The sequence below is a fragment of the Coloeus monedula genome (assembly GCF_965178545.1).
Source record: "Coloeus monedula genome assembly, chromosome: 1".
Taxonomy (NCBI): Eukaryota; Metazoa; Chordata; class Aves; order Passeriformes; family Corvidae; genus Coloeus; species Coloeus monedula.
Window position 1 is genome coordinate 140,173,575 of NC_138781.1, and position 15,405 is coordinate 140,188,979.

The 15,405-nt window shown below is 36.1% G+C and overlaps 1 protein-coding gene across 2 annotated transcripts in view; it reads left to right on the plus strand.

The window, feature by feature from the left end:
• The window catches only part of ZFPM2 (zinc finger protein, FOG family member 2), a gene marked incomplete at both ends in the record, with an annotated part of 303,859 nt that overhangs the window by 47,127 nt on the left and 241,327 nt on the right, over positions 1 to 15,405 (plus strand). The window contains one exon of one of the 2 annotated variants that reach the window (XM_082293303.1): positions 9,211 to 9,369. The exons of the other annotated variant lie outside the window; for it this stretch is intronic. Coding sequence (XP_082149429.1) covers positions 9,211 to 9,369 — 159 coding nt within the window. The remainder of the gene's footprint in view (positions 1 to 9,210; positions 9,370 to 15,405) is intronic. 2 annotated transcript variants of the gene reach the window in all.

A 15,405-nucleotide genomic window follows, 5' to 3' on the forward strand; every position in this document is an offset into this window, starting at 1 on the left:
CTGCTGATTTCTGGACCTAAAAGTCCAGATTCCTTTTTTCTGCTTTTTGATTTAATTGCATGATGATGTACGGAGATGAGGACCAGTTTCCATCTGAGGAAATGCAGCCAGAAACAAAAGATGAACAGGAATAATCTGCAGCTACATACAAACTTAGAAAATATTAAAAAAACAGAAGAAAAAAGACCCCTTTATTTTCTATAGCAATATAGTGTGTCTTTGCTGGATGAGAAATTGTGAGTATTTTGTCTTGAAACTGGGGATGTAAAATTACAGTGAGTAATGAGTATGTATTCCTCTGATCCCTTAATGTACTTGATGTGAGGTTCCTCTTTCATCGTAGCTAACATGCTGGCCATTAAATACACTGCAGCAGCATCATTAGTGGCTTCAAAGTGCTCCTACTTGCATCACATTTTTCCCTTCAGCAGGTGAGTGAGAACAGTGATTAGCAAATACCAGTATGTGTCACTCACTACTCATGTGATTGCCAGTGAAGTCCTGTGTTTGGGGTAAGGGCAGCACTGGAGTTGGAAGCAGAGTGAACTTTTACTGCCTTCATGGCTGTGAAAAGCTTTCAGCTCCAAATATCACTTGGCTGTGTGTAATATAAAATTCATCCTGTTTGGCGTGTGATGTTTGAAACTGCTTTGCTGTAGCAGTATGTGGGGAAGGAAATGGGCTGCAGAGAAAGGTGTCCTGAGTAACAGGCGGTGGGTTACCTACAGGGCTGAGATCCTGAATGGTGAGATTAGGACATGGAAAGAAAGTCCTCTTAGCAGTATCACAGTTTGTTATGACTGGAGGAGAGGATTCACTGAAAATTTCTGAATCCTGAATCCTCAGAGGATTTCCCTGGACTGTTTAGAGCTGCATACCATAGATGTTATATGACAGATGTTTGTGTAGATTGGTTGGTGTAGGTGTGTCTATTCCCTGATCTCTTATGTTGAGTTTAAAAAAAGAAACCTGCAGTAATACAACAAACTGAAAAGAGAGTCTGGGTATTCTAAAATTGCACCTTTAATTCTTATACACTTCATTCTAAGATGCAAGATGAGAGATTTTTCTTTATTAGAAAGGTGAATATCCAATCTTAAAAATACTTTATCTGTAGAAAACAATACGAACATGTTAAAAAAAAAAAGTTATAACTTTACCGTTTTTTCTTTTTACATATAATTTTAGGGAAGGACACAGAATTAACAAGCCATCTTCTTACACAAGTGGTGCTTTCTTTTCCTGTTTTTTTTTTAAGCCTGTAGGTTTAAACATTATCATCATACTTTTCTAGCTAAAACAATACACTAGAACTGGATAATATTTTCATCAAAAGGAGCTGTGTATCATGGGGCAAATTAGATTGCTGGTATTTTGAATCAGATTGCTAGTAGTTTCAAACATTGTTTTGTAAAATTTAGCAGATAGGAATCATACAGAAATAAATGATGGGTTTAAAAACTGCAAAATAGATCATTATTCAGGGTAAAATGCTTCAGGGACAATATTTCTGTGTAAGAAATCTTCCTTATTTATACTCTGTTAAATTTAAGAAAACCACTGATAAACTACCATTGTAAAATTATTCCTAACATGAAAAGTTATCTAAAAGGATCACAAATGCATCTCGGAGAGCTTTATGTCCAGTGTGCTGTTTGCTTTGTAGGCATTAGCTAAAAATTCCCTTCAGGAAGATTGGAAATTGGTGCACTCTGGTGCTGTGGTAGTTCTGTGTTGCTGCTGTGATTTTAGTAGGGTGCTGAGTCAGAATACTCATCTTGTCACCTCTGTTCTCCTCTTTCTCCTCTTGTATCACCAGAAATACACAGAAGGGCATCTGCTGGGGAGCATCTGCTGTGCAGCTGTTACAAGTGTAGGTAGAATTAAGACATGTATTTTGGCATTAGCCCCACTTGAAAACTGAGGTCTGGTATTTAACTGCAAAGGTCTTGCAGTTCATGTTCTGTGCACACTTCCATGCTATTTTTTGAAATTAATGTCTCCCTAAGCATATTTTCAATGGTTCCTGTTTCATAATTTCACTTTTATTGATTGAAAATATTCTGGCCTTGGATCTAAGAGCAAACTGACCATGGGCACTGTCAATTTTGTTGTGGCCTCTTGGATAATGGTAAGAGAAAAGAAGACAAGAGGATAAATGAAAGTGAAGTTCCAAATTACTGGAACATTTAAAGGTCTTTGAAAAGTTCATATACAAGCACAGTTAATGCTGTCATGCACCGAAGTGCCAAAAGACCTAGCAGTGAAGAATATTAATCTACTTCAATAAAATCAAAGGGTTCATTTTTTTTTTTTTTTTTTTGGTAAAGAAATAATTTGAATAAAATTTGACCCTTTTTACAATAGTCTGTGGGTCAAATTGAACCGACTATTAAAATTCTCTAATATCTTTCTTATATTACCATTTCAAAACTCAATTTAAATATTCACAGAGCTCCGTTTTTAATAAACTTAACAAAATTCAGGTAATTTCCTTCAACTTTCTTGATTGAAGGAAGGCAGTAGGTACAGATATAAAAAGATGTACAGCTACAAGCAAAACCTGAAATCAATTATATATAAGAAATAACATAACACATGGAAAGAAATTAATCAAAAGGAAAAAATTCTGCTATATGATTTTCTTGGTCTGCTACCTGCAGGCAAGGAACGTAAATGAAAAAAAAAAAATCAGCATTCTTCTTAAAGATAAGGGGAAAATTAATAAAAATGTTTCCTTCCTACCAGATTCCCTGATGCAACTTATGTTAAAAGTGAATGGCTGCAGGAAGAACTTACGTGTTTAAAAATCACTTTTTTTTCCTATGGAAATATATTTTTGTACCTTTTTCTTGCTGTTAAGCTGAATTACATCAGGTTGGTGTAGATTTATAGTGGCCAAAGAGCATTTCTTTTTCTTTCTCTCTATTAAGTTTGTCACTGAATCATGGTCGTAAAGTTTCTCCCAGTTTGAAAGGGAGGAATGGTTCATTCTGCTTGGATGCCCCAATGAAGATGTAAGGAATTCCTTAAAACTTGGAGCAATCTTCCAATCTGGACAGAACTTCTGAAGTTCAGTCAATTTGCTAAACAGACTGGGGAGGTTCAATGTGCACAGGCAGCGCTGCATCTCTTAAGTATAGCTGAAAATGTAATAGAAATAACAGAAATAACTTAGTTAAGATAAATAACCAATAAACTGAATGGACTGAAGAAGCCAGAGAAATCTCTAAGGAAGTCCTGTATGGAAAACTGCAGAAGAGGAAGAGAACTCTGAATTATCATATGGTGTCTTCACTCCCATTGCCATATTTGAAATGAAATAAATTGAAACCTCTTTTGCATTTTTAGTATTCCTGACTGAATTTTTAGGAAAAAAGTTCCCTACAATGTGAAATTATATGACGTGTTTGCCTGCTGCTTTTCTTATGTAATTGTTTCTACATAGGAGGAAATGTTCATGTTCAAACAGGAGAAAAATGGATTGATTTTTCTGAAGTTTTTCCCTCTGCAATCAGAGAGCATCACATACCTAGGTCTTACCATAAGCTAAGGATAATGGGCATGAGGCAGCATGTTTTCCTAGGAAATCCTGAATAGATCCCACAGAACATGCAAGATGTCTGATGTTGATCCAGTCAATTTCAGGCTTCTGATTTATTGGAGTTGTTACTATTTAATGCTGCTAGTACTAATTATACTCATTAACCTCTCCCCAGCCACTCACTGTCAAGTATTGTAGGCTTTCTGAAGCATTCTTAATTTGTTAAGAGCACTGATTTATGTTGCCGCTCTGGGAAAGTAGGAGAGTACTGGTAAGTGAGAAGGAAGCTAACCACTTCACATTTTCATGAGTTAATTATTTCAATGATACTTTTCTACTATAGGATACATGCATTTTAAGTGCAAAACACTGCATGGGAAAGCATATAAGTATGTGCTTAATTTGAGCTTGCATTTAAGTGGTTTCATTAGGGTGAAGTCTGATGAATTTGACTATGAGAAATTATTACAGAACTTAGCCAGTTTAACGTTATTGAATTTCAATTATTTCATTACAGTTATAGTACCATAAAACTGGACTCAAGCATTGATGGATCAGGACTAATGTGCTCAAGGGGTTCGATGCTCAAATTTGTGTTAAGAGGAGTGTTTATTGTAGCAAAAGTGTCTTTTGTTAAGTGAGTGTAAATCCTTTTCTGATGGTTCATTCTAACACTCTTATGTGCTGTTAAAATTCTTACAGTGCTGGTTTTGTTTTGTTTTGTTAAACGTGGCCTGTCCTTTTAAGTGCTGAGGTAGCATCTCTTACTCACTATGTAATGATTGCCACTTAGGTAGCTATCTTTGTGTGCTTGCATCTATATGTATGCATTTACATTGCACTATATGATATTTTAGGCATATTTATTTATTTAGCTAAAAATTTTATTAGTGCTAAAAAATAGGTCCTTGAGTGTCTGTAAATCTGGTACAAATTAGGGAGCACAGCTCAGATTTCCCCACACTGTGCTGGCAAGTAGCCTCAATCAGAAGTAATTTTCTCCATGAAGGCACATGCAGCTCACTCGTCAGCCTCTGCTCAGTAGATACTGTTATTTGTATCAAATTATATGTGGCGGTTTCTCAGAGTGGACTACTGTGTCCACTATGCCATACAGATTTCTACTACATTGACCACTTTGTTGCTGTCACTAGTTGTACTGTTTCCTACTGTGTCTTGTTTATCTATGCTATTTGCAAAAAGAGTTGAGATTTGTATTCATATCAATAAATATTTATGAATTGGAGCAAGTACCAGGTGAGTAACTAAACTACTCAACCCCTCTTTTGTTGTGTACAACATAATTATTTGCTTGTTTTATAAAGGAGAAAGGTTTTTTCAGGACTTCATGCAAAATCCATGAGTTAATAGAGACTTAATTTGCCTCAGATTAAAGTACCCCCATTTAAGATTAGAAATTGAGGTTTTACCTAGTGCGATTGGGAATTCTTAACTATTTATCATGTGTCTAGCTAATCTGAAGCATTTCAGAAACACCTCTCCTTATATTGCATCACATTCTTTTACAAACTGCTAATAGGAAAAGAATTGCTGAAATGAGAAGACAAACATCTAGACTATCTCTGGAATTAACTATTCATCTAAATTCTTAAACTGCTTAAGTTTGAAATTTTACTGCATTAATTATTAAAGAGTCTAATCATATCTCAGAGCTGTTTATTATCAGATCACTGTGACACACAGATGAATTTCAGTAGTAGAAATTTTTGGATTTTGATTGCTCTGTCATTATGACTATTGGTTGTAAAGTCGCACTAAATCAGCAGTTACTGAAACAGATTTTTCAGCAGAACAGGGTGGGACCTTAACCCTGGTCCAGTTAAAATAAAAGTAGACATAGTACATGTTGTGCCACAAGTACTTAATAACATGATTAGTTTAAGTAATGGGAGTAATACTATTAAATTAAATCAAAAATTTAAAAGAAATGCAGAAGGTAAAGCATGGTACTAAAGTAACTAATTAACCTGTATTTGGACTATTGAAGGTAATATATCAATACAATAACACCTGTGGGGGAAAAAAAAACACTATCACAGAAAACTGTTGAAAGAAACTATTGTTTTTAAATGCATTTCTTTTTGTCTATATGACTCAGTATTTTAAATCAGGGAAGAAGTTGCAGTAGCTTTTGTCCAGGTTGTTCCCTAGATAAAAGTGTTAGTCAATGTTATAGACCTATATATATATATATATAGGTCTATATATATAGACCTATATATATATATATATAGACCTGAACCAGATAAATTCTTAGTTCTCTAGTTGATGTAATTTACTGGTACCAGCTAGAGGTTTTTGGTAGCTCATGACCAAATCAGGCAAACATAAGCCTGCATAGTTAATGTTTTTGCATTTGTCAAGAATATGTAATTACATATAATCCTTATTGTGAGATTCTGAAAATGTATTTTTATTTATTGTCTGTTTATGTACAAGTAATTAGATGAAGTAGTCAAGAATAGAGAATTTACTCTATTCCTAGTAATGGCTTTGGATTTTAGTGTTTTCTTTAACCCACTGTACGTTTGAGTGATAATTAAAAATGGCCACAGAAATCATTGATTTTGAGTTCCCATGAAACTAGCAACTCAGAAATACTTAATTTTGGTCTTATTCTTGGGAGTTGGTCTTACTCATGTTGTACAGTGCCTTACTCTTTAGTTAAAGTTATCAGTTATAAAATACCAGCTCTGGGCATGAGCTTAATGTATTTTGAAATTTAAAAAATGAAAGACAGCTCAACATGCATAAGACAGAATTTGTCCCAAAGGTCTAGTTGTAGATGGGTGAATTAGACAAGGCAGCAGCTGCCTGAAACCTGGAAAAATATTTATGCATGGATCCTCCAATTTCAGCAATAGTCATTGCTGGTGTTTGGGGTGCACGCTCTGATTCCAGCCCCCGTTAGGCAAAGCTCTGCTGTCTGCCCTTACATGCCTCCATGAAGTTCTCTGAGTTTTGTACGTGGGTGGCACATGCAAGGCAAAAGGCAGGTGTAAATGCATGCACACCTCTGATCTCCTTGGGATGTGACAACATTTACATTTATGTTTGCAAATGCTGGGACATGTAACTTTAGGAAATGTTACATACCTGTTCCTACATAGGATGTATCTATGGTGGCATTAGTCAGTATTTTTTTTAGTCTAAGATTGATTTAAAAAATAAAGTCATGGCTGAAAAAATGACAGGGGTTTGAACGAGCGCTGTGGAGCTGGTGTGTACATGGTATTTCTTCTCCTTTCTTGGGAAGAGTGTCAATGGAAATTTTAAGGTGTGTTTCCATGACTGCTGCAAATGAAAGCATAGCAACTGCATTTCTCTTCCTTTCCTAATTAACATACAGTGATGATTAGCTTGCTGATTACGTATTGGTGACCTGATCAAACAAACTGGTTTAACATCTAGAAACAGATCTAAATGTCATGTATACACGCCAGTTGGATTACTTTCAGGTAAATTGCTTTTGCTGTATTTTGTAAGACGCAATGTAAAAGTCAATAAAAAAGAGCAGAAAATTGACTTTCACTGAAAATGTTGGCTGAAGTTTAAATTTTTTCCTCAGATTTAAAATACTTGGAAAATTTATTAGGCTTATAGCTGCTCCTGAAATGATGCAAAATATGGTGTTAATACATTTTTATATGTGGCAAAAACTTATATTTCCCTAAAATAGCATATTTATTCCTAGTTTATTTATCCAGGTGTTACTAGGAGTGCACACTAGTAAATGGCTCACACCAGACAAATGTCACATATTAATAATAAAATGAAATTTGAACAGTATTTCTGATAATTTGTGCAGAACCCCTTGTGCTTTCATTTCCTGAACCTGGACACACGTAAGGTGCCTGGAGTGCCCATGTTCAGCTGCAGCGCACCGTTCCAGCGTGTGCTCGTGCTTTGTTCTCTGTTCCGTACAGTGCCATAGCCACTCTTCATTCCCTGTGCATATGCAGTTGCTGGATTTTTTCCCAGCATGGCTGGGAGGTGCAATTAACAGTAATGGATACTTTGATAGTGAGAATCTTTATTCCTTCAGCCATAATAATAGCCCCTTATTTTAGGAGCTATATTGTTGAATGACAGCTACTGTTGGCGAGTATGTGTCTACAAAAGTGGGTTCATTTGGTCAGATTCTCAGCTGGCACAGAGAGTCATATTTCCATGAAAGATAGTAAGCTATATTAATTTATGGAATCCCAGCTGGGAATCTCAATCAATTTCAGTAAAAAGTAACCATCATATTCCTCTGAAGCAAGAATTACACAACCTAGCCTAAAGTGAATTTTGCTGTTTTAATAAATGTAGGTAGTCACTGGTTCGTAATAAATTACATAAAATTAGAGTGTAGTCAATATTTGATTTCTTTAAAAATTTATTCCTTCCTTTTCATTGAACACAACAGAATCATTTATGTATTGTATCTTAGCATGATAGATTATATAGGAATAGTGTATTTAATACCATAAAACTATCATATAAATACAAATCACATTTTTTTTCATTAGCTAGCTCGCTTTCATTTTGAAGAAGAAATACTCAGTCAATTATAAATGAGGCTGTGCTTTCATTGGAGAGTGAAATACATAATTTTTTTCCAGCCTCAACCATGTATAATGAAATCTCTCTTTTGAAATCCAGTCTTAAGATGGATTTTGAAACATACTGACATTTAATAAAATCTTCGTTAAATTAAAATATGTTCAGTTATTTCAAATCTCTATTTAAATCTAGGGTAAAATTCTACATCCTGCACAAGAGATGTCTTTAGCAAATAGTTACTATTAACCAAAGATTTTGAAGTGTGTGTATATGAGAAAGATTTTAATTTTTGAGTATATTCTAATTGATGACTTTGGTGTTGTGTTATAATCTGTCTGGTGCTGTCTCTTTGAGAGGATCTGTAGCAGTAGTATCTCTAGGTAACTAGAAGAAAAGTCAAAGACCTCAGACTACCACTTCAAATTCAAACTCATGCCCTGTTTCTGTAACTAGTTTATTTTTTAGGAGCCCTGGGCTGGTAGTTTACCAGGATATTTGTTTGGCCTCTGTGACATGAACAAATAGTCTCTTGACCCCTGTCCATGGGCTGGGAATCTGTTAAAGAGTCTGGCATGAATGATCATAGATACCATCAGGGGCTGGTTGCAGCAAAATAGCAGAATAAGCTGAAGTTTGTGCTGTCAAAACCTTTGTAGTGTTTCACTGTTGTCAGTACTTTTAATTTGATTAACAAAGCTTGTAAAAGAACATTTTAAGTACTGTAATTCAGCATCAAAAACAATCACTAACAAACAAGGCTCTTCACTGTTTATGTTGTTTTACAAATACAGCTTTGATTTCCACTGTTGAAACTGTCTGTGTTTAATAGTAGAGCCCAATGAATAATGAAAAACGTCCATGTGTGAGTATTATTAATACATATTATTAATGACACTTTGCTTATCCTGAAGTCATCAGGAAAAGTCACTTTCAATTTAAATTTCCATAAAATGTTATTTTTCCAATTCTAATAAATGCTGTACACAGCTCTGAATGGAAAAACTAGCCAAAGAAGGCCAGTTAAAAGTTCACTGAGGTTTTATTTCACGTTGTCCTGTTAGATCGTTTTGCCACAGTGTTCCTGATTCTTTTTTAAGGGCCCCTTGAAGATGCTACTGAGGATGAAGAAGAAGAGTGCCTGTCTGAGGAAAATGATACTATCTCAAAAGAAGACTTTCCATTGGAGGAAAGCTTTTCTGCAGAGTTTGAGCCTGAAAATCTGAGCTGTGAAGAAGTGGAATACTTTTGTAATAAAGGTAATCATTGTAGCCAGCCTCTTGAGAGAATACTGGCCAAACTGTGTCCAGCTGGTCAAAGAGATTTTTTGGTTTAAAATGTACAAAAAGCCCTATTATTATTACCTTAAAAACAGGAAAAGGAGTCATTTGTGAAGTGAAGTCTGGCAAGGGATAAATATTTGAGTATGTTGAAAGACACTTTTCAGGGACAGGAGTCATCTTGCGTTAATGTTTTTCTCCAAGTGCTATTTTCTACATATTTAACTGTAAAGAACAGACCCCAGAAGTCAATTATTATCAGATCTGAAGCTAGCAATGCAGCATGTCTGCTCATTGCTTCTCTGCCTAGGAAACATTGCTAGTAAAACAGATTGTGTCTGTAGATTCTAGGATTAAAATAGAGCTTATTATAGAATTTATTATGCATGGTAGAAAACTAGTGATTTGTGAAAGGATAACTTTTGTAGTTGCAGATACCTTTTTGGTGCACTTGTTACTTGCAAATTATTGAAGATTGAGGTACTTTAGCATAAGACACAGCAATTCATTCTTACCATTCCAGTCTGCAAGGTTGTGCTGCTTCCCAATCAGCTGACAGAAAAACACACTATTGTTACTTAGAACATTGAATTAACCTTCTTCCTGCCAGATATCCACTTGATTGCTCTATTGTTTGTCTTCTGGAGGTAAGGATGCCTATCAAATAGCTGAAGTTGTTGTGGTGGTGGTCTTCTGTTAGTCCACAAATCCCTCGGGCATTTGGATGTTGATGGTTTCTCTGTCTTTCTGTTCTTTCCCAGATACTGACATATAAATAAGTTACCATTTTTTCATATGATAACTTGGTATGTTGCTGGTTTTGTATTATTTTCATCTCTCTTGGACAAAGTCAAATAAATCGGTTTGACGAGTCAAGTGTTCTGACTGCAGAATATTGGTCTTTCCTAGAGAGTCTTCAGTCATCAGTGGCAAAGGCACTGCAGTGTATTTTCTACATGTCCTCTATGGAGCTTGCATACTTTTTACAAAATAATTTACTTTTGCGTTACAGGTTCTTGATACTTAGTAAGCCACCCTAAGAGATCAAAAGAGTCTAACTGATAGTTTGGAGTTCAGCTGCTAGAAATCTTACGGTGAGGAGAAACCAGATTATGAATAGGTTCTTTACCAACAGAAAGAATTTAGTACTATTATAACTGCGATGTGAACACCTACTACAATTACTTTGTGTTCACACGCCTTTCAGAAAGACACCATTTTCCTTAGGTGGTAAAATGTACTCCTCCTGCTATTCTGCTATTGGCAGTACTAAATAAATATTTAAACCACTATGTGCATAATTGTTATACTGGCGTCTCTTGAATTCCTCCTGTCAGCAGTGGAATATTATGTCCCACGATTAGTTCATATCATATCAGTTTGATTTAGTTACCTCTCTGTATTTCTTACTGCATTTCCAGGGCCTACCAGTGGAAAATACTATGGTTTTGGGTGAAACCGAGAAAAAAAAATTAATTATTATTTTTTTTTAAATAGTAATCAATATTGCAAATTCACATTGAATTTTAATTTATCTTGGATCTTCCCTTTAAACAAAAACCTTTCAGGGAAAGCAGTGAATCCAGGCCATTGTATTAAAGAATATCAGGCATCAAATGGGAATCTGAATCTTGATTATATTGATTATATGTTTTATTAAGAACATCTGCTGATTCTTCAGGCTAAATACCTTCTGACTTCCCAGCAGTTCAAAAGTGTGTTGTAGTTATAAAAGAATCTTAAGTCTCTCCAGTGCAACTGCTGCAGAAGAAAAGTTGAAAAGAAGATTTCTAAGGATCAAGGGGCACATAAAATTTCTAATCTACCTCCAGCTGAGGCAGTGTGACAAAAAGTCCCACTTTGAAGCAAATTGGGAATATCCCTGGAAACGGATGGAATGGGAGACTAGAAATGTGCTGGGTTTTTATTAATGTCTCAACTTCTGTGGAATGTCCTACTTCTTCAGGGTCACATCTTAGGTGTCATTAGCATGAGGCTGCCTATGTTTTTCTGAAGATAAACCCTAAGAAGACAAAACTAATCTGGAAAGCAAATAAATTTCTTTGTGTCCTTTCCTTAGTGAAAGGGTTTGTGACTCTATTATATAGTAAATACTAAAAATGAGACTAATTCTCATTGGGTTTTTTCATTAATCTGTTAAGAATTTGTGGCCTTCTGTTCTTCTTTGTAGTGCTTCAGCATTGAAACTAAAAGATGGTATGAGAAATAAGCTACTTTTTTTTTCTTAGAAATATTTTTTAACATCATGAATGAAAATTCATTAAGAAAATGAAAAAGCTTGAAAATGAGTTGTGTACCAAATAGGTTAGAGAACAAATAAATGCAGTCTAATTTCTACTTTTGGGGCCTGAGTTTTGATTTGTTTTCTGCTCTTTGATAGTATTGGCAGCCTGTAAATGACAAGTATTTTCAAATAAGGAAAAAATCAGTGTAGATCTGTGTTTTCTCATGCAACAGGTTTTCTTTTCCCAGAAATATATCGGAGCTGACATGGGAATCCATTATGCTATCTCTGAATTCTGCCCTTGCTAGCATGGACCATTAAAGGTTCTAGAAAGTAAAGGTGTTTTCTTGGATATAAATTTTATCTGTCCTGTCTCCCTATTTCCCTCCCCTGGGGTTTCTTCCCAGCTGACCCAGAACAAGAGGACAAATGAGTAGCGGGGCTTCCTGCAAGAATCAAGAGGCATGGGGAACAAGTGGCACAGCTGTTGGGGAGGAGGTGTTTGTGAGGCTTCATCCATGGTATGTTTTTTATACTTACCCAGCTCTGTAAATTCAAGTACCACCTAAAACCAGAGGCTTTTTACTATCCAAACTAGGTACCAAAGGCAAAAATTTACTGAAGTCACAATTCATTCTGAGGAATGAGAATAGAGGACTTACAGGTTCACAACCTGGTAACTTTGGTTTTTTGACTGAAGAGATTTTCCTGTCAGACTGTGCCTAATGGTATTATAAGCAGAGAGCAGTCCCTAACTGTCTAAATTGCAAACAGGAACCTTTATAAAGCCATACTTGTCATTCCCACCTTATTAATTTGGGTTTGTGAGATAGATTCAGCAGAATAGTTGCCAGAATTAGAAGGTGAAGGCGAAAGCCTCTGCGAAGAGTGAAGCAAATTAATCACATTGATTGAGCTACATGTCATTTTACAACTTCTCAGTTTTCAAAATTTTGACTTTCTGCTATTACTTTTCCCTTCTCCTTTTGCTAGTTAATGGCTTTTATGACAAGGAATTCAGAAAATTCCTCTTCTCCCACAATTCTGCAATACCACAAAATTAACTTTGCTGCATTTGAATGTTTATTCCTATGTGATCTTCATTTACTCTCAAATGTGAGGAAGTGTACAACAGTTTAAGCATGTAAATATTCAAAGCTGAAGTGGAAATTACCAACCTGCTATTTGTCAGGGATTGCTTTAAGCTTACAACTCTTATTTTTTAACCTTTTGGATGAAGAGCTTCATTATGGAGGGTAGCTAAGTTTGATTTGTTTGCAGTTTTTGACAGTGGGATTAGGAGAAAGGGAGTATTTTGGAAACAGGACAGTGGTGTTCTACTACAAAGCTGCACTGATCTCTATCTTTGAAGTAGAAACAAACAACTTTGTAGAAGGTAGCCTTGATGATAGTTCATTACATCTTGTCAGTTTGAAAACAGGCTTTGAAAATTGCTGTTTATGTTTAGTTATTACAAATTGATGTATTGTCAATAAAGAGGGTATCTGATGATGCTGTCCACACAAAGCTTGTATTAGCCTGGAATCTCCCTTGATGAATATGGTTTTTTTTAATGTCCAGATAGTGGGTATCTGGAATCAGAGTCTGTATCAGATTAAGATTAGTTCAGATTAAATACAGATATAGAAAATTTATTACTTAAATGTCAGTATTCCAGCAATCTAAATAAGGAGAAAGTAGCCTGTCTCCCATGTAGAACAGGGATAGGCTAGATTTGGAAGCTAGGAGATACGACATAAAGATTAAATTTTGTCTACTGTAGGTTGGAATAAGAAAAAAAGGTAATGCTAACAGAGATGTGAAGAAGTGAGCTGGAGGTGTGATAGGGCTGGTAATTGCAGAAGGGCAGATAGAAGGGGAAAAACATCAGAACAGTACAAAGGCCAGGTTGAAGGTGATGGGATGAAAACCAAAGTTCTAAATCAAGTTCATTTGTGAGGGGAGATAGTTTATGGTTGGTTTTCGAGTCTCTGACTACTGTCATCTTGCTTAGATACCCTCAGGAAAAATAAAATGTTCTTGTCTGTTACTTAGAAAGCTTGCTGTGCTTGTATGGTGACATCTTTTACTCTCTGTAAACAGGAAGGAGAATAGGAGCCTTGGTGACTTCATAGTGGTGGAAACTGGCTAAGCAAATTACAGTTCCTTTCTAGCAGAAATGTTCAATGAGGGTTTAACTTTCAAAGGAAAATTATCTTGAGCAATATGAGAGATCACTTGAGATTAGTAGATAGTTAAGTAGCTGTGTTCACAGAAGGAAAGAGGCAAGAGAAGAAAATGGAGGTGGTGTATAATCAAAGGAGAAAACGTTGGACTGTTGCCAAAAGAAGGAGGTAAATGAAGGAATGTCCATATCTGATAATTAGTGAAAGAAGGCAGGTTTCTTTCTTGCTGCTTGCCAAGACAGTTATGTCAAATTCTCCTGTTCATTGCTTGTAGTATGGCTATTGCTCTTGCTCCTCATGTTGTAGGATTTCCATGGTTACTTCATCACAAGGCAACATTGGCACCAGCCCTCAGTGGAAGGAGATTCAGTGGCCTTAAAACTCCTGGTGGGAGATGGGAAGGCAAATGGCTTCTGCTTCCCAGTGTTAACTCTGCTTCAGTTGGTGACATAGGGTGATAGCGGGGATACATGAGGTGGGGTGGAGAGTGATTGTTTCAGGATGCAATGATTTTAGGATCTATAGCACACACTGCTGTGTATGTTTGTAGTGATCTCTGTAGCTGGTTGAGTGGTTCGAGTTCCTGATACATTGGTTACCTTTATTTGTGGGGGAAGAGGGAAATGAGGGGAATTCAGTGCAGTCTGAAACTCATATGCAGTTCTAAGTCAGCAAGAAGAGAACTCAGGGAATATATGGCCTGCATACTGAGTGTGTACCTGGTTCTATGTTCTCATATTCTGCTTGGGCAGGAAGGGATGAGTTCCAAACCTGAACTAAGTTTTCTGCTCGTGTACATATACTCATGCTCATGTATGTTGTTGCTAGCCTGCCAGACCAGCTTGGGACTGGAATTTTTTATCTTAAATCACGTGACCTGATTGTGCAGCCAGGCTTGAGATTCAGAGAAACAGCTGCAGTGTGATTCCTCATATGAGAAAGCATACACAAAGCTAAGTTTGTCGGTGTATTCATCTATCCCTTCGTACTTCATGTGCAAAGCTATCATGCTGCCATCTATAGTACCAGCCAAACTCTTAACACCCTGAAGATGATTTCTGTGTGTCCCTTTTTCCTCTGGAGTATGACTTTGTGTCTGTGTGTATGCCTGTGTGCATCTGTGTACATATTCCCTACTTCTTTCATGTTACAGATGCAGTGACTAATAATATGCTTGCTCTTTTCTGCTTCTACATCAAACAGTAGATTTTGCTCACTTTTCTTTATTTTTTCCCCATTTTTTTAATCAGAAACCTTTTAATAATTTTTTTTTCCTTTTCAGTAATGGATTTCATTCTACACTTTTGCTGTAGCAAGTGGAAGTAGGATCAGCAGAAGGCAGCTATACGTAATCACTTTGAGCTCAATAAGGAGATCTTTACAGGCAACTTTGTTCTTATTTCTTAACGGGATTAAGAAGCTCAGCTCTTTAAATTCTTGCATATAACACTGACATTTCGAGGGTGTGTTTGGACCAAGGAGTTCAAAGAGAAGGAATAAAAAAGAAAAGCCAATATGACTTTGTTTTTTACCTTGCTGCAGGAGCTGTTTGTGCAAATCGCCTATAAGCTTATTGACCTGAAT